A 20,282-nucleotide genomic window follows, 5' to 3' on the forward strand; every position below is an offset into this window, starting at 1 on the left:
TCAGCAGAACTGAAAATATCTGTGCTATTTTGTATGAGAGGAGTTTTCCCTTTAAATCTGATAAATAAGACTTGAAATAAGATGCTAATATAAAAAGTCTTGAAAGTTCATCCACTGCAGCTTGTCCTTCTGAGACATCACTGGTAGCTTTCTGTGTCTGAATAATGCCTAGAGGCACTGTGATCCGTTAGAATTTCGTCTCCCATCCATTGCCTCTCAATGGATTTCCCCATGTAGGTAAGCACAGATGTGTGACTCTGCTCCCAGCTACTGTCATCTTACAGAGTCCTTTCAGATACCTCAGGTTTTGTCTTTCTTAATTGAGCAGCCATTATTGTCACTTCTCAGGTGGAGTTAATTTACCTTACTTTAGCTTCAATTTTCTTTCCACTTTCTCTTGTTTAAGGAGGCAGTGACTTCAAAGGCAGTGACTCACCACACAGTTCTCCACTGAGTCTTCTGTAGGTTGAACATAGTTGCTTTCCAATCAGTTCCTAACAACGGATGCTTTTTCTTGGAGCTAGCATTTAGTGCTACTATCCACTTATTACTGTTGGACGTAATAAGACATATTATGTAATTATCTGGTTTTCATACTCAAATCCCTTACTGTGTCCTTGAAACAGCCTAGATAAATCTATGCCAATAATGAAAGTTTTCACCATTTCACTTTCTTCTCTCTTTCAATAAAGGTATTAACAAAGAATCTTGATACTCATATTGCCACTTAGTATACCTCATCAATCACTATATTCTGTGCTTTGTCATGAAAATGATTTCAACATTTTGTTTCCTGTCATAACCAGTCTTCAAAATACAACACATTTTCTCCCCCATCCAAAAATAGGACAACACACTATCTTAAAAATTTAATCTGGGATGCCCTGGTGAAAAGTTTGTTAGAATCCAAATAAACAATATCAATCTGTTTTTTCTTGATTACGCCTACACAGTTGAAGGACGTGACTGTAACTCAGAAATTTTGTAGTTAAATATGGTATTCTGTAATAGGCTTGAAACAAAAAAGTTGTTTCAATGGCTATAATGACTCAGTGACTGCAAAAAGCAAAATACAGATAATTTTGTAGAGCAGTTTGTGATGGGTTTTTCTGATGAACAAATATATTGGAAGGAACTAATTAATTCACCTTAGCTTGGCATAATCACTATGTATTCTAAAATCAAGCTTGTTTTATATATATTACAAAAATATAGTTATCTACAGCCCCTTCTTGAAAACCTAGTGTGGTTAAGACAATACTTAGATATTGTTTTTTAGTATTAGAAACTGAAAAGAACATCATTAGGACAAATATTACAGGTTTGTTTTTTTTTTTTTCTACATGGTGGCTTCAGCTCTGCTCTGCTCATCATAGTTGTTGGAGTGAATTTCATGTGGTTTCTTCTCTTCTGGAACCTGCCATGAAAATCAGAGAAGAGTTCAGCTGATGAGATATAGACTTCCTTTTGCCATAAAAGAAAACCAAAGTGCACTGAGAATGTCATTCTGCCCGCATGTATTATGTGTCTATTTATTAACATTGACCGAGCCTGACATTAACCACCAGTTCTGAATTCTGAGGAATTAATTCAGGGTTTTCTTAGTAGAAGAATTCCTTAACACTGATGTTGGCTATGAGAGTGCAAAATTAGTATCTGGGATTTTCAAGAGCTCTAAAGAAACCAGGTGATCATCTCTAATGAAAAGTAAATGATGTATGCCAAATATCAATGTCTCTTCCCATTACCTGATAAAGCTCAGACTAGAGTATTTCTGAGCAGTGCTACTGATACTACAGGACCTTCAATTCAGCAGGATTGTATTATTATCACTGGTCAACACAGGCTGTGAATTCTTCAGCCACACTTTAAAAGTTTCCTTCTCCTGACATTTTTTATGATTTACATATGACAGCCTATTTCAGGTCTTGCCAAAAAACAGTGTTTTGACTTTCCAGAGGTCAAACAGCGAAAGACTTACAGAACTTTCATGAAAAGTTGGGTTTTTTCTGATTGTCATTGCTACAGCTGATCTTTTGGCTCAAAACTTCCCCTTAGACTGCAAACTTTCTGTCACCAAAAGCCAAATTGTGTGGTCCATACTGGCGTCTAATTCATTAAAATCTAATAAAATCTCCTTCACAACATTTTATTTACAAGGAATGTATATCATGTATTTTTTCTTGTCTCGCCTTTTTTAGTCTGTCCTGGCATAAAGGATAAAATTCAGATTGCCTATACAAAGAATCTGTCGTCAGTTTCTGATAAAGGGAGATGCAGAAAGCCTACAAACAGTAGAGGGAGCTTCTTAAGCTAGCCAAGAAGAAAGCTATGTCTGAGTTTCTGCTCTGCACTTGATTGTAGGCATCCAACTCAAAGATGTATGTGAGATTCAGCTGATCAAATCTAGGTTTCCACAGTCTAGAGCTCTACATTTGAGGTAGACAGCGGCAGGTCTTTCATTATCAGTGGGGAATATAGAGACTTTCAAGGTTTTAGTTATGTATTCTAACATAGATCTGGAAGGATTCAAATGAACTGCAATCTAGAGCCATCTCTTCATTGAGCGTAAAGGGAGCTTAGCAGGGCTATTTCAGATGTAGTTGTTTCTTAGTCCCACTGTTTGTGTTTTCATGCATAAAACAATAGTGCCAAGAGACCCATCGTTTTCTGGTAACCTCAGTGGTCAGATCATTCAACCAGGATGCAGAAGAGCTTCTGCTCAGCCTAAATAGACTCACCCTACAAATACTGAAGAAGTGCTCCAAATTTCATTCAGTATGAAATTCTACATGATCGGAGAAAAGCAGCACCATTTAGCCAGAAATGCAAATGTCATGTGTCAAAACTACAAGAAGGAGGAGGATACCTGACACAGTGAGCACTTAAAAGAGAGATAAAGACCTCCACTGAGGTCTCTATTTCCTCTTTTTGTTCAAGGTCAGTCCAATGTAAATGGCATGACTAGCTAGAAAGTCCAAAAAAGATCCTGAAGGTGGCCTTGATAGATTCACAGCCTGGGGCAGAGCAACGTTTTTGAAAGCTTACTCATGTGCAAACAACAAACCCCAGGAGAGCAGGACTGCAGTGTGCTGTACATCTTTTGACATAATGAAAAAAAAGGGAGGTTGTATCTTACCTCCCAATAAACAGAGTCATCAAAGCAGTTCTGGTCAGATGCTTGTCCCAAGAAGGGCAGCTTTAGAATACCACCTGCAGGAAAAACAGCATCAGAGGTTAAAAAATGGACAAAATGCCTACATAAATGTTCCTTAGATGTGCCTTGGGGAGTCATCAAAGTTTTCTGACTTGTTTCGTAGCCTACAGAAGTGCCCAACCATATTGGGATGTCAGGTCACTCATTATGAGAGGTGATGCAGGTTTCTTCATGTTGACATGAATAAGAACTTGTTTTTAATTGCTCAAACCTTTCCCAGATTCCACTGGAATTTTCTATTTCAGGCTGAATTTTTGTTTAGAATGTATCCACAATCACATGGAAACACATGACACCTAAATGAATATCTCAAACTAGTTCCTGTTCAGAATTTTAAGTGTCTGAATCTAGAGAAGATTTCCATCCAGAACAACATCTTACTATTCCTATATATACAACCCAGTATCTTTGAAGCATGTCTTCAGTAAGATATCTAGGCTTCATTTGAAGACAAAATTATTGGAAAACTGCTTTTCTGTATTTAAGTTTCTGCCAGTGTCCCATCATGCATTATTTCTCTTTTCCTATTTTGGATTATTTGCATGAAATTGTTGATACATTGAAGTTCTCCATGGGCAAACCTCTAAATTCACATATATTTCAGTTGCTATATGCATCATACTGACCTGTCAATGCTCCGCCTGCCAGTGCAATTCCAATTGTACTGCCCAGGGCAGCAGCCTGCCTGCCAGGAGTAAAAAGGACACTTGCCCTGAAAAGGACAGAAAAACAAACCGTTAACAATAAAAAAAAATTGTTACACTTTGAGACTGATAATTGGTCTTACAACATTGTACTTGCTGTCTGATGGACAAGATGGCTCCTAGGAAAATATCCTGGCATTGCTGCGTACAAGACAGAAATCATGATTTTCTTTTGGTTTTGTTTTAGACTACAGATGAAAACAAGTTCTTTGAAAAGATTATTAGTATCTCATAAGCCTTTAAAGAATGCTCCCATTGGTCAAAAAGACCAGCATTTAGAATCACAGAATCATAGAATTGTTTAGGTTGGAAAAGACCTTTAAGATCATCCAGTCCAACCATTTCATCTTCTTCGGGTCTTTTAGGGTGGTGGGAATAACCTTTTTTGCCAATTTTCTTGGAAATCTTACAATTACCAGCAGTGTAATTGTAGAATCATAATAAAGATTCTTCTACATTTGAATGGTTCTGTATGCTGGTTTTTATGATGTTTTTATTTTATTTATTTTTACTTGAGCTTTTAATTTGGAATGAGCTTGGCATATAAACAGTGTGTTAAAAGCAAGATGTCAAGAAGAGTCCTATTTAAACCAGAACACAATGTCTGACATCAAATCAAAGATGCATTTTCTGAAAAAAAAAAAAAAATCGTAATTAGATCCAAGAAAGGTGGAAAATTAGGATAGACCTTCAAAAATCAATAAACTCTTTTCTCTCTATATAACTCACTTAGTTTCCTCGTTTATTGCAGTTACTACGATGCTAGCGATACCTCCCAGTACTCCAGGTAAACCATGTAAATTATGAACTCCACAAGTGTCTTGAATCTTCAGCTTGGATGCCAACAAAGGCTGAAATGAGGGGAAATATGAAGTTTATAGTGACTTTACAGTCTTATATCTAGAATGATATGCAAAAGAAAGTAGTGCAGAAGTACAAGAAACAATTTAACTTATTCCATGTACACACAGTTTAGCTATAAAACCTGCTATCTTTCCCTTCACTGTGAAATTGTTTATATGAAGAAAAAAACAAGTATATATGTATAATGGTACAAATGTCCACACCACTATCATAAATATAATGGTACAAAACACTTGACAGTCCACTGATATTTCTAATCTGTTCAGCCACTGCAGCAAAGGTTGAAAGAGGTGGCTAAGCAACACACACATGCCTGTTCTGAGTGTGCTAGTCAGGCATTTTCTTCCAGAATGTTTATCCATTGGGAAATGCCAGTTTAAACAGTTTTAGTCAGAACAGTTTGTTTCTACATTTTTCACATGAAACACTTCCATTTGATACTTCAAAAGTATTTTTTGATTACAGATCTATTTAGAAATTTTAAAAGACTGAAATATAATTAGTACTATTTCACTGAAACATGCACTGGGAGCAAAATTCTGGTGGCTCCTTGAACAGAAATCCCAACTTTAATGAACTCTAATATCTTTGTGATTCTTCTCTGTTTATAACTAGGTGACGGACTGAAGTTAGCTCATGAGCATCTATTTAAATCACACTGCTTTAAAAATAACTGTTATCAGGAGCTTACTCTCTGTACTGTATCAGCCAGTTTCTAAACTCCCTTTCTAGCAAACCAAGGGAGCTCCAGTAAACCCAGTGAAGCAATAAGTAAATGAGAGCAGAGATGGGTCCTCAATACTTACACTCAGGAATTGGAACCCAAGGACAGAGATGATTCCAGCAACGCTCCCAATGCACATGGCAGCAAAAGGGTGGATTGACAGGTCAGCACAGGTACCCACTGCTACTCCTCCTGCCAGGGTGGCATTTTGGATGAGACCCTGCAAAGAGTATACAGAGGTGGAGGTGATATATGTGGAACAGAGGCTTGTTTTAGGGCTGAGTGAATTTCAAGGCTTTTTTTGCATACAGAAGTTTTTCTTTTCTTCAGGTAGGATTTTTCCAATGAAGAATGAACAGGAATTTAAAACAGGGTTCCCTGTTACATGTTCAGGGTGTTGTTTCAAAGCTGTTCTAAGCCAATTTAACTGGGGCCAGTTTAATGAAGCCCAGCTTTTGCAAAGTCACTAAAACTCCTCTGACCTCTTGAGAAGCCAGGCTGAGCCAGCAAGAACTGCCTCCTACAACAGTGGCAAATTCTGCAAGCTCATTGAACTGTGCCTGCTCACACTGGGCTTAGATAAACACTGCAACTGCTGGAAAGAAGTGGGTGAAAACATAGGTCTGCATATCAGGGCAAGGAGATGAAAGGTTGGCAGTCTGGCAGCTCCAACCTAGTTTGGCTTTGTCGGTTGTGCGGCTGCACAGTGAGATTGCCAGGGAACAGGTTGTTGCCTTGAGAGACCTATTTTGGCTATTGCAGTACGGTAACTCACATAGGATCTTCTTTGGAATAAGATCCAAAAGTCCACCTGAACGTTGGACTAATGTCTGTATTGTCCAGCACGTTCTGTGGACAAGAGAGAACAAGGGAGCAGGACCATCGCTATAATGTTTAAGAGCTTTTCGTTCTCCAGATGCCGTGATTCCACTGAAGAATCATCACACAACTAAAGCAGGGTGGGTTGCCTCAGGGCCCAATCTTACATTATAGCTTTTAGAAGTATAATAGCTCTAATTTTGCCCACAGTATGAGCAAAGGGTCCAGATAGCTCACAGATATTGGGGATCTGCCTAATCATCCTTATTATAGAGGGGTGACTCGATTTAACAGAGGTTGCGATGTGATTCTTACCATACTGAATTTGCCTTTTTGATCCACCAGGCTGGAGAGGGCAAATGTTACGACAGTACATGCAGCCAACGAATAGTAAGTGTTGACAATTGCTTTAGTCCGTTCAGATGCCATGGCAGAGTTACAACTGGGCCAACAAACCCAAAGGAACAGAGTACCTGGATGAATAAAAGTCAAAATGAAACAAAGACTCTTCAGTCACAAGAGGTATTTCAATGTGAAAGATCCAACACAACAGAACTATCTGCAAGAAATGAGGAAGATGACCAATAAGAAGCATGAAATAACCAAAATGCTGGAAGAAATACTAGATTATGCAGAAGCTTTTGACACTGGCAGCTGGGATTTTGACACATGGTCTCTGTCAAATCTTGCTGGAATACTTTTAACACATTGTGACCCCTTGTCATGCCCCATTCACTGCCAGAGCTCACCACCGCTATGAAAACCATACCAGAACAGGATGCATTAGCAAGACAGTCCACATGCAAATCCTTTATCATCTATTGATATAACTGATAGTTTTAGTTGGTAAATTGATTTATGAATAGATCTCACAGACAGACAGATGTATGGTTTCTAACATTCATTAGTGGGACAGGCACAGCTCAATACTTTTAATTATGGCCAATTGCTATGGAAATGCTGCTTATAACAGAAGATTTACCAAAAAAGGGAGTCACCTTTTCACTAATGCACAGTGAAAATGCATCTTTAATTTGATCTTTCCTTTTTTTAAACAAGGAAAAACTGTAAAAACATGTGTGTCACTGAAAAAATTGTGCATGCATCAGACAAAAACGTATATGCCTCTAGGACTGTATTTAAGAAAATGGATGCAGCATAATAATAGGCAATCATTAAAACATAGGGATGAAAGAGGGATGAACAATGATCAGGACTCACTATTACTTCACTTACCAATCATGGCAAATATATCTGAATGATAGGTTGATTCTTCATTTTCATGTTTGTTTTTCAAACCAGGACGATACAAGACTAGAGCTACGGCCAAACCAAAATAAGTCCCAAAAGCATGGATGGTCATTGAGGCTCCAACATCTGTGGCCTGTAATAGGAACCCAAAATAATGCCAAAGATTTTATACAGCATAAAGATGAGGATCTGATGAAGGAGAGTCTGGGTGACTTTAATGGTTTATTTTCTATGGTAGAAACTAGAACCTAAAATATGTAAACTGGAAGTATTACAAAGTGAAAGCATTTGTTATAAACAGAAAACAATTACTGCTAAATAGTTGTACCTGAAATATTTCTGTAACTAGATGTTCATTGCATGCAAAGATTGTGATCTCCAGAATTGTCAAGATCAGCATCTGAACAGGACTTGTTTTCCCCAGGACTGCTCCAAATGAAATCAAAGCAGTTGCTGTACTGAAGTCTGCATTTATCATGCTGAAGTTAGGAAAATAAATGAAAACAAAACAAAGCAAAACAAAAACAGGAAAAAAGAAAGTCAGTTTAAAGAGACCTGAAATAAGGCTGCAAACCTGTCATATCATTAAAATGATAGAGCTTTAACTCTTCAGAAATAAAATGATCAAGATCATCTTTGTGGATGAAAATTAAATCAAACCTTTCCAGATGGGTTTTGTAGGGATCTTACCAGCTGCTGAGGAAAAAGTGTGGGAAGGTTGCCTCCTGCTTATAATATATACATTCTTGGCTGGTTGAAATTATAGTGAAAACTCAGATGAGATGTGTATTGCAGATGTGCAGGGGACATTTCCAGCTCTGACTGTCACTTGAACTCCAAAGATGACAGGGAGCTCTTAGGTTTGGTCAGATGGTTTATCTCATTTCAAAAACCTTGCATGCCTTTCTATCACTGTGCATCATGTTTTCATTAGCTGTCAGGAAGGACCAGTGTTAACAGGTTATAGGGAATGGCAAAGATAAATAAAAAGACAAATTGGTCAAAAACTTGCAGCCCAAAGGGGCACTAAGTTATGGGTCCTTCTGCAAATGCCTCTCTGTAAGCATTAAGGAGCTACTTAGGTTATTCCTGCTTGTCCCTCAGTAATGTTTGGATGTTGTTCCTTTCAAAATTGTCTACAAGTTGACTCAAAACACAGAACTGCAGATGTGGAAAACACTCTGAGACCTTGGTAGAAGCAGACAGATGAATAGGAGGGGGATTAAAAGTATCTAGAGACATTGCTCATGAGGTCTCTTATTCTATGATTGGGGTCCAAACCTTACTGCAGTATAGTGCTCTTGCAAATAATTCTTTGAGAAGTAGGAGAAAACCTCATGAGTGGACAGACACACTGTTCCAGCCTTTCTTCTGTGACCCCATGTGTTGTGGAAGGACAGATCCTTTCATGCCTGCTGGATGCAGGATGTGCTGTGCTACTGCTGGAAATCTGCCAGCTTCCACAACCGCAGAGATTCAAAGCAGTCTCTCTACATGACTTATGGCCCGCATGTAACATAACACCTCAAATTTCATCCCACCCTTTGGTTCCCTTGGCCCAGTGCACCAGGTGTTGCCCCTTTAGAGGTGAAGGGCAGATGAATGTTGACAGGTGGACAGTAAGGCTCAATCACATTTCAGTGAACTTAGAAGTCTGATCCCACAGATGTTGTACTTTATGGCTTCTGATATCTTAAGAGATAGAAATGTCAATTTTGGTAAATTCACAGGTACCTTTTGATATCAACATGAATTTTCCCATTTCTTATGTGCCAAAATCCTTGCATCAGGGTTCCCCACTGGACACCGAAGGCAGCAATGAGCATGTTGATACCAACACTGCTGAATCCATATTTCTTCAGAAAGGTCATCAGGAAACCAAATCCAACAAATATCATCACATGGATATCCTGAAAGTCTGAAGGGAAAACATGTCTGTGTAGTGACTATGAAGGGAGGAAACCTAGGGATGAATGAGGCTTGAACAGAAAAGAGTTACAAACTGATGTCATCAATGTTATCCATCCTTCCCTACTTCATGACCATTCTACTAGTTGAAGATTGACTGTCTGGAAAATGCAAGACCCAATTATTGATTTTATTCCTTGCTATATCATTATGGAAAGAACACTAGATCTTTATACTAATGAATTTAATGTGTTTGGAACTGTGAAGCTACTTGGAACATCACAGCTTCATGTCCTTACAGAAAAGTTCTGTTCCCCCTCAAATAAAGGTGGTCACATCCAATGTGTTCTGGCTAACTCCAGAATTGTACATGGGATTTGTTTGGTAGAGTGCTAGTTGACCCAGTGCAAAAATATGCTTGTGATCTCTAAAAATTACTATACAAGAGATTGATTTCTTTACATGGGTAAAAGAAAAAGGCATTTAAGGTAATGTCTAAACTAGTAAATTAATATTGCTAATCAGCATGTACTTAGCCCACCTCCAAATATGCTTTTTTTTCAAATACGAATTTTGTTAAAATATGGGTAGGTTTTTTTCTACTTCTTTTTTTAAGGTTTTTTTTTTTTAAATTTCCTTTTTTAGGCTTTTTAATATAAACTGTGTTTATCACCACAACATGGGTATTTTATACTTTAAAATATTTTGTCACTCTGAAGTGTTTTGTGTGATTTAACGGACTCTACAACAAACAGGTTTGAGTCCTGTAATTAAAGGTTTTTGTCTGACTTTATTGTTAGTAAGAACCTCAGTATAGAGAAACTATTTATTTTTGTTTCTATTTCTTTGCCTCTTACATGCAAATATGCGGGAAAAACTTGAGACAATGACCTGGTTAGTATAATATTTGGCTTGAAGTTACATTTCCCAGTTACATGCTTTCAGCATTCCTATAGTCTTGCTATATGCATTACCACGTTTAGCCAAAAGAGGGCCCAGAAGTATAATATTACTGAAGATTCCTAATAACTTCTCTTATATTTGCCCTGTCATATTCCAGCCCTGATCTAGCACTGAAATACATACATGCATGTAGTAAGATCCTTTACTTTGGGCTACGCACATCTAAGAAACAGCGTAGAAATGCAGGTGGTTCGCAGATATGCCCAATCCTTTTGCTTCCTCTTTAGGCTGGACATTTTCACATTTATTTCCTGAGTTAAATAATAACCAGTGATGGGATTTTTGAGGCCTCTGCAGTCTTTTGGAAGCTTCCCATTTTCCTCCATGTTACTCAATTTCCAGAACTACTATCCCAACTCTTGTGTTGTGCTTACTACTTATTTTAAAAGATACAAAATCAACTTAATTTCCCTATTTGGGGTTCTGCTTTTGATCATAGAATCATAGAATCATAGAATCGTTTAGGTTGGAAAAGACCTTTAAGATCATCCAGTCCAACCATTAACCTACACTACCAAGTCCACACTAAACCAATCAAGGGTAGACTAGACTAAACCATGTCCCAAAGTGCCACATCTACCCGTTTTTTGAACACTTCCAGGGATGGGGACTCCACCACCTCTCTGGGCAGCCTGTTCCAATTCCTGACCACCCTTTCCGTGAAGAAATTTTTCCTAATTTCCAACCTAAACCTCCCCTGATGCAGCTTGAGCCCATTTCCTCTCGTCCTATCGCTAACTACTTGGGAGAAGAGACCAACACCCACCTCACTACACCCTCCTTTCAGGTAGCTGTAGAGAGCGATAAGGTCTCCTCTCAGCCTCCTCTTCTCTAAGCTAAACAATCCCAGTTCCCTCAGCTGCTCCTCATAAGGCCTGTGCTCTAGACCCTTCACCAGCCTTGTAGCCCTTCTCTGAACACAATATACTTGCTTATTTTGTATTGCAGTTCTGTATGAAAATATCTGCCTTGCTTAGAGCTCAATATATTCCCTTGCTTCAGAGGACCTGGCAAGAGATGAAAAAGATATGGCTAGGAACAATACAAACCATGCTAATACAACCTTCTTGATCCTACCAGCAGCAAAGTCTTTAGTGTCCTAGTGGATGCAGAACCCAAAACACAGCTTAATTTGCCCATATTCCTGTGTCAGATGGAGTCAGTGGGGGATGTTTAGGAAAAGGATGTTAAAGTATAAGATCATTCAATGGGTACATCTGCCTGTGCACCCTCCCAGCTTGCAGCAGCCTATGCCACAGGAACTCAGAGCTGTGGCTTCATGCCTGACTTGACTGGGGTGGTGGGCTGCACGTCTAGAGCAACTCTCCTTCAAATGTCTTGGAAATCATAGAATCATAGAATTGTTTAGGTTGGAAAAGACCTTTAAGATCATCCAGTCCAACCATTAACCTAACATTACCAAGTCCACACTAAACCAATCAAGGGTAGGCTGGACTAAACCATGTCCCAGAGTGCCACGTCTACCTGTGTTTTGAACACTTCCAGGAATGGTGATTCCACCACCTCTCTGGGCATCCTGTTCCAATGCCTCACTACTCTTTCTGTGAAGAAATTTTTCCTAATATCCAACCTAAACCTCCCCTGGTGCAGCTTAAGCCCATTTCCTCTTGTCCTATCACTTGTTACATGGCAGAAGAGACCAACACCCACCTCACTACACCCTCCTTTCAGGTAGTTGTAGAGAGCGATCAGGTCTCCCCTCAGCCTCCTCTTCTCCAGGCTAAACAACCCCAGTTCCCTCAGCCGCTCCTCATCAGCCCTGTGCTCCAGACCCTTCCCCAGCTCCATTGCCCTTCTCTGAACACGCTCCAGCACCTCAATGTCTTTCTTGTATTGAGGGGCCCAAAACTGGACACAGTATTCCATGTGCGGCCTCACCAGTGCTGAGTACAGGGGCACAATCACCTCTCTGCTCCTGCTGGCCACACTATTCCTGATACAAGCCAGGATGCTGTTGGCCTTCTTGGCCACCTGGGCACACTGCTGGCTCATGTTCAGCCAGCTGTCAACCAACACCCCCAGGTCCTTTTCAGCCAGGCAGCTTTCCAGCCACTCTTCTCCAAGCCTATATGTAGCGTGTGGCAGTGGTTAGTGCCAGTAGGACTGAGAGTGGACAGACTTCCCAGCATTCCTCTGACACCACCCTGACGATCTCAGGTACAGATGATCACCCCCCCTTTTTTTTTAAGTGGGACAAAAGTACATTTGCAGGTCACATGAGAAAGCTCTTCTCAAATAAGGGAAGGAGTAACCCAAGATCTCTTTCCCTCTTTTTTGAGGATAAGTGGAAACTGGATGCTGAACAAACATTTTTCTCCCCTTTTAAAAATAATTTTCTATGAGTGACCATTCATCCAGTAACCTGTGGCATCAGGATCTTTGCATTTGAGAAGTGGCCCAGGTTATTTGTCTGACTCTTGTAAAACTACTTTATTAAAAGCTTGTTAATATTACTAAAAAAATACAGAACTAGAGGTCAAATCCATAAAAGCTGCACAACAACATCTACAAAAATCGCCCTCTTGTTTGACTTTAGCAGAAAATGGACATGTATTTAATAAATGTTTAGCATGACAAGTCAAAGTGATATATGATTTCAGCATTTTTCAGTTTATATCACACTTGAGTTTCATGCACAAAATGAGGGGTACATTTGAAAATTACCTACTTCTGCTCTTTTTATTATTTAATTAGCTGCCTATGCCATGGACTTTGTAATAAAGTTTTAGTTTTGCCCATTCAGGGTAGTCAGCTCCAGGTCAGAAAATTTTTCCAGTCTCCAGGAGGAGATTATGGTTTGTTAGCATTCAGCATATTACTTGCCCTTGCTTGCAATCTCCTGGTTAAATCATTGCGGACACAGCAAGTAAATTGTTCTCATAAAAAAAATCCCATTCATGTATACAACATCTCAGTAAATCACGTCTAGGTTAGTAAAAGATGCTTTACTGCTTAAGTAACCTGACTCTACTTGTGAGCAAAGGAACAGGTTTCAAAAGCACGTTGATGACTGAGGAGTTTAATTCTCAGTGCCCATCAACAGGACTTCTGCATACTCAGGTCTCTTTTGAAAGGTGCTTTTAAAAATCTCACCCCAGCCCTGAAGATTAGAAGCAATTCTGTTTGAAAGAAGCAGCTGGTTTACATGTCAATCCTGGGCCCTCCTGAGGGCTAGCCAGGATTCATATAAATGTTTTAAAGCTGTCTGGACTTACTTACACAAAAGATTAAAAATCCTGGTTAAAACTAGGTTAATTCATAGATGTTGAGGACAAATTTCAACTGGTCTAGCCTTGTGCTTTAACTACCTCTTACGCATCCTTTTAAAGAAGAATAGGTCTGGAATGATTTCAAATGATAGAGAAAACAGCATGATTTGCAATAAACTGTTTCAGTAACTAGCTGTGTTTAACAAAACACGGTACTTCTATTCTGTGACACAGTACTTCTATTCCGTGATACAGGAAAATAAAGATTAGGAGAAACACCCCAGCAGATCCTGAACAAAACCACTGTACATGATTCTGCAAGGCTGCCCAAGACCGACATGTTAATTCCACTGCAAGGTCTCTGCATGGTGGTCAGTCTCAATGCAAAGATGCTTGTGGCATCTAGGTTTATACTAAAATTGTGATTTTGCTCTGCCTAAAGGAGTATACTGTAGAACGCAGAACAAGAGGGGCACATAAGTTTTCCTAAGGCATGAGTCACGGTTCAATCACAGGACATTACATACAGGATACCAGTACTAAAGAAATCCTCTAGCAGTGCTTGCAAAACCACCTCAGGCCCTCATCCTCCCATTCTAGTGGCACAGCGTGCCTGAAGCTGTCCATCCAATTCGCCATGCTTGTACTTCCATCCACCAGAAATAGATATAATGCAAAGCTGTGCTTTGAGAATGATCGCAGCTCAGCCCCCATTACCCGAGTGCAAAACTGTGGTGATCCTCAATTATTAGTTTCATCTTTCTTCAGTCCAAAAACACTGAAACAGCTTGGATTCATGGTGCTGAGGTATTTAAGGCATATAAAATCAGGCCCTGCACTGCAGTTCTCAGGATATAGATTAACCCCTGGAGGAAATAACTAAATCTATAAGGTACAGATGGGTTAACATCCCTGGGGATAGAAAGGGAAGCAGTTGAACCCATCATTTTGTGAACTCATGGGAAGTCCTGGCTCAGGATATGTCCTAATACATCTATACAGCCATAGCATTAATTTTGTGCAGGGTCCTCAGGCAAACTGTGCTCTTGTGTGCACTTTGTAGACAGGGGACTTTGAGAGGAAGGGGGCCTAAAAGTGAAAACACACATATCAGGGAATCCTGCTTTTATTCAGCTTCTTTATTGTGAATGAGATCCATCAACTCTTAGGTCAGCATCTAAAAGTCCAACATTACATCTGTGGTGTTTATTTAGTTTATGTCTCTACTGGTAAACTGAACAGCCTGGCCAAAAGGCAAATGGCATAGTGTCCTGGCTTTAGCTGGGATAAAGTGAATTTTCTTCCTAGTAGCTGGCATAGTGCTGTGGTTTGGATTTAATATGAGAATAATGCTGGTAACACACTGATGTGTTAGTTGTTGCTAAGCAGTGCTGACACTAGGCAAGGACTTTTCAGCTTCCCATGCTCTGCCAGGTGCACAAGAAACTGGGAGGGGGCACAGCCAAGATAGATGATCCAAACTGCCCAAAGGGCTATTCCATAACATACGGCATCATGCTCAGTATAGAAACTGGGGGGGTTGGCTGGGGGGCAGCTATCGCTGCTCGGGGACTGGCTGGGCATTGGTCGGTGGGTGATAAGCAGTTGCATCACTTGGGTTTTTTTTTCCCCTAGGTTTTGTTCTCTCTCTTGTTTTTCTCCTTTTCATTAAAATTTATTATTATTATTATTATTATTATTATTATTATTATTATTACATCTCAATTATTAAACTGTTCTTATCTCAGCACATGTGTTTTCTTACTTTTGCCCTTCAGATACTCTCCCCCATCCCAATGGGGGAAAGATGGTGAGCGAGCATCTACATGGTGCTAAGTTGTTGACAGGGGCTAAACCATGACAGTCCTTTTTGGTGCCCAACATGGGGCATGGAGGGGTTGAGATAATAACAGATTAACCAGAGGTTATTAAGGAATTTGTATCTTTTAATAGTTGCAGCTCATGATATTGACTCATCTGTTCTCAATCTTAATTTATCTGATCTGCACCATGCTTCTTTTATTGCTGTACATGTTAAAGATTAGTGTTGTTTTTTGCAGTTTGCTGTACTCTGCAAATGATTAGTGATGTTTTGCCTGGGAGATTTGTTATTAAAACACTGACCTTGAGTTTTATCTGGGTTTTGGTATTTGTCTGGGTTTTGGTATTTGGGTTTTGTACTGAAACCATTAATGTATCATAGAATCATAGAATCATAGAATCATTTAGGTTGGAAAAGACCTTTAAGATCATCCAGTCCAACCATTAACCTAACATTACCAAGTCCACCACTAAACTAATTAAGGGGAGAGTAGCAACCCCACCCCTCCTGGCTTGGTGGCTGGATCATTTATAATGAAAGTAAAAACTAGGAATCATTAAGATTGGAAAAGACCTCTAAGATCATCATTCCAACCATCAACCCAGCACCACCATGCCCACTAAACCATGTCCCAAAGTGCCATATCTACCCGTTTTTTGAACACTTCCAGGGATGGGGACTCCACCACCTCTCTGGGCAGCCTGTTCCAATGCTTGACTACTCTTTCTGTGAAGAAATTTTTCCTAATATCCAACCTAAACCTCCCCTGATGCAGCTTGAGCCCATTTCCTTTTTTCCTCTCACTAGCTACTTGGGAGAAGACACCAACACCCACCTCACTACACCCTCCTTTCAGGTAGTTGTAGAGAGCGATCAGGTCTCCCCTCAGCCTCCTCTTCTCCAGGCTAAACAACCCCAGTTCCCTCAGCCGCTCCTCATAAGGCCTGTGCTCCAGACCCTTCACCAGCTCCATTGCCCTTCTCTGAACACGCTCCAGCACCTCAATGTCTTTCTTGTATTGAGGGGCCCAAAACTGGACACAGTATTCCATGTGCGGCCTCACCAGTGCTGAGTACAGGGGCACAATCACCTCTCTGCTCCTGCTGGCCACACTATTCCTGATACAAGCCAGGATGCTGTTGGCCTTCTTGGCCACCTGGGCACACTGCTGGCTCATGTTCAGCCGGCTGTCAACCAACACCCCCAGGTCCTTTTCAGCCAGGCAGCTTTCCAGCTGGATTTTCCCCAAGCCTGTAGCATTGCATGGGGTTGTTGTGACCAAAGTGCCCATCCGTCTAGCCTGTCCAGATCCCTCTGCAGGGCCATCCTACCCTCGAGCAGATCTACACTCGATGTACTTCAGGTACCAACATGTGGAGACAATTAGCAATTATACTACTTCTTCTGAGAGTTTTTTTATGGAGGAAATACAGAATTGCCTCTTCACTACCTTCTTCTACATTGTTTCGTCCTCATTACAATAGCTTTTCAGTATTTTGAACATCCTCGGACAGTATCAATTTTCCCAACTTGTCATCCTCATACAGATAACCCATTGGAGACAAACTTTCCTGTCTGTAATCAGGCTGTTGACTTAGGTCTGTACAGCTACATGCTCTTCTCTTCCAAAACACTGTTCCCACCTATACTACCAACTGAGAGTAGTCCCTTACCTATGCTATGCCTAAAGCCATACCTATGAGGAGGTCAAGGTGCTGGTTTGCATGAGCCAAAACCATGTCAGAAGCTTGCTAGCAGTTCAATAGTGTGGACAGCTTGGGGACAGTGTGCAGGTATAACAGTCATACACGGCCTGGGCAGGAAGGCATGGGAAACAGCAGGAAATTTCTCCCACATATTTTAGACACTTGTATTAGGGAAGAAATAACTCTAAGTGAACCCTAACTAGATAGATTACCTTTAAAGGCCTATATTGTAGTGTTAGCATCTGGTGAGAAAAATCCTTTTCTCTGTGATGTTGATGAAGCCCCTGCCCTCTCCCTGATGCCTTTTTAAAATGGAGATATTAAATTAAAAAACAGGGCTCCACACAAGGGCTGGGAGAGGGTTTTAAGTGCAAGAACAGCCTATCCCAGAAGCACCCCAGAGAACACAGTGCCAAACGGTGATGCATGCAGCACAGGCAATCTCCATCCAGAAGACTTGAGGTTTACTAAGAAATGCACCACCATGCTGTAAGGGGCCATTGAAGACTATTAAATTACTGGCGTAAACACGAGGATCGCAAGCACCTTTCTTCATTTTCCTTGGTAAGGGGGACTCCAAGAAAATACAGGTCAATTTAGTACCAGAGCCAGCAGGTATGATATTCAGACTGGAGAATGTAATTTTCTCTGTTCTTTCAGGGCAAACTGACCTTAATCTGAGTCCGAAGGACCCATGTCCTAGATGACAGCATTCTTCTGGCTTACCAAATTATACAAAGATGCCCAAAACACTATTGTTCTGTGGCTGTATCTGTTGTTTTCATGTTGTTTTGGGGTACAGTCAGAGAAGAGGTATATGGACAGGTGTTTTAGACAATAGCTATGTTAATAAAATAACAGTGCCAGAAGTAGAATTACCTGTGCTGTCAAATCAATGTGGTCTCTGGCATAGTTTTTGCCTAGGCCAGCTGTCACCTCCTGGGTGACAGTGGACCAAGGGTCATTCCAAATATACCATCTAGATAAGGCCACCTTATTTAGGAACTGGGATAGTTCAATATCATGGATATAGCCAAGCTGTGTCTCAGAAAGAGAACGGACTCAGGCATAGCCTAAGTTATTATCTCTCAGGGATACTGCTGCATCTCAGTGGAGTTAGCTCAAATGTGAATAACTAGCCCCTGATGTTCATCAGCTGATTTGCATCTGGAGCTGAATAATGCTGCGCATTCACTGTTCTCTCAACCGGACAATGCTCTATGTGAGAATACACAACACAAGACTACTAGGGAGTGAAGTGACCCCGAGATCACATTCCCGTGTAACAGTCACTGAAAGGACAGTTGGAATGAGACAAAAAGAGGGATATATTCAAAATTACATGGGTATTACATACAGGCAAGGAGTTCTGTACTGTTATGATCATCATTAAGAGTATTGCAATCAGGGCTACAAGTTGTTAAGCCATCAGACCCAAGAAAACGAATAGCAAACCTTCAATACTGCCAGCAAGACACAGGCTGCTCCTCTGCAGACTTATTTTTCTATTTATTTACAACAGTCTGATCTTTGCCTGAGGAGTAGGAAGGTGGGAGAAGGCAGCAACTACTCCTCAGGCCAAAAGCTTTCTCCCTGAACTTCATCATGCATTTGCAGAACAACAAATCAACAGAAATGTTTGCAGCCTGAACCATTTCTGTCTACTACTGAGCCACTGCTTTGAAGATAGGAGGGGGTTATCCACCCTGTGACAAAAACTATTGCCCTTTGTGAAGTCCAGTTTCTGCAAATATATTTTGTAATGATGATGAATATGCTCCCCAGTTTCCATGCTCTCCTAAGACATTTTGAAACCTGGATAATAGTAATTAAATGTTCTATTATTTTTCATTATTTGATATAGTAATCAGGATAGAAGGTCCAGCAAGAAGCACTACCATCCATCTCTGGAAAATGTTAGATTTGTTCAAAGCTATTCATATTTCTCCAAGTTTTAACCTGCTATGCAAACTCTAGAACTATTTTCAGGACTCTTCTCTCCCAGAAGAGCTAACTTCTAAGCAGTTAGCTACTTTCAGAATTTTATATGTGCTCAGCTTGAATTTGTCTTTGAAACCTGCTAGTTTCACACCTTAGAAAAAGTTTGTGGGGTCCAAAGCATGCCTTTCTTTTCTAGTTGTATTCATAGGTCTCATAAGTTATTCAGAAATCTAGCTTAGGATTAGTTTAAAGAAATTCTAACTTCTATAAAACTTAGACAGTAACACTTACATGGGTATAAATCTTGAGAGGCACTGGTGTCGTATTCCACAAATATCCCAAACAAAAAAATGATGACCACTTCCAGAAGAAGAGCCAGGATCGAGAACTTGAACTTCATGTTGGTGTCAAGGGCTGAAGGCATTGCAGGAGAGCAGGAGGCTGCGAGAGCCTGATAAAGGACACTTGCCTTCAGTGGAGCTGCCTCGTTCGGTGGATGTGGGTGATATAGCAAAAAAAAAAAAAAGTAACAGAGAGACAGGCAAACACGCCGTCACACCCACTATGGGAGGGAAACAGTATGGGTCAATATAGTGATTTCTATTTCCCAGGCTATTTCTGTGCGTGAAATGCTGCCTTACATATTTTTTCAATTTGTAATGCAAACCAGCTCATTTAGCCACAGATATACTTCTCACTGTCTTATCCATATTTTAGAAAGGAAATAGCCTAAAAGAAAATCTCACAGTGCCTGGTTTGCTCCACATACTAAGGAACACTGTGACAGTCAATTGTGTTACCTGTAGTCAATAATTTCTTCAAGGTGTAGCTTTCATTTTAAAAGGTAAATAATTTTTCATCTTACAAGAAACATGGATAATCTCCTACCTTTTCATATAGGATATGATAAGCAAAGAGAATCTCTTTCAGCAGGCTGAAGGAGTACTTGTTCTTATTTCACAGTGAGTGACGTCCTCAGAGCATAAGTTGTCATTGTGAACTCATATCTAAAAATAAAATAATTATACTTCTTTATAAGAAAAAAGGATATTCCTAGTTGTTAAAAAATAAAGCTGTACATTATTAAAAAGATGAATTTGAAAAAACAGCTCAATATTTCAATTTAAATTATT

The 20,282-nt window shown here is 40.0% G+C and overlaps 1 protein-coding gene across 2 annotated transcripts; it reads right to left on the reverse strand.

Moving 5' to 3' along the window:
- Positions 1–1,197: 1,197 nt before the first annotated feature.
- On the reverse strand, positions 1,198–19,646 carry RHAG (Rh associated glycoprotein). 2 transcript variants are annotated; one of them, XM_075708016.1, is made up of 10 exons: positions 19,441–19,646; positions 9,314–9,497; positions 7,908–8,058; positions 7,565–7,712; positions 6,644–6,801; positions 5,592–5,729; positions 4,651–4,772; positions 3,844–3,929; positions 3,140–3,213; positions 1,198–1,417 (listed from the first exon to the last, which is right to left on the reverse strand). In XM_075708016.1, the coding sequence occupies exons 1-10, from the start codon at positions 19,571–19,573 to the stop codon at positions 1,340–1,342; spliced, it is 1,272 nt and encodes a 423-aa protein (XP_075564131.1). In that variant the 5' UTR covers positions 19,574–19,646; the 3' UTR covers positions 1,198–1,339. The 2 variants fall into 2 exon arrangements, with proteins under 2 accessions (XP_075564131.1, XP_075564133.1); XM_075708018.1 differs by lacking the exons at positions 1,198–1,417; positions 3,140–3,213; positions 3,844–3,929 and adding an exon at positions 3,936–4,551.
- Positions 19,647–20,282: the final 636 nt, after the last annotated feature.

This window comes from Pelecanus crispus, chromosome 3 (genome assembly GCF_030463565.1).
Source record: "Pelecanus crispus isolate bPelCri1 chromosome 3, bPelCri1.pri, whole genome shotgun sequence".
Taxonomy (NCBI): domain Eukaryota; kingdom Metazoa; phylum Chordata; class Aves; order Pelecaniformes; family Pelecanidae; genus Pelecanus; species Pelecanus crispus.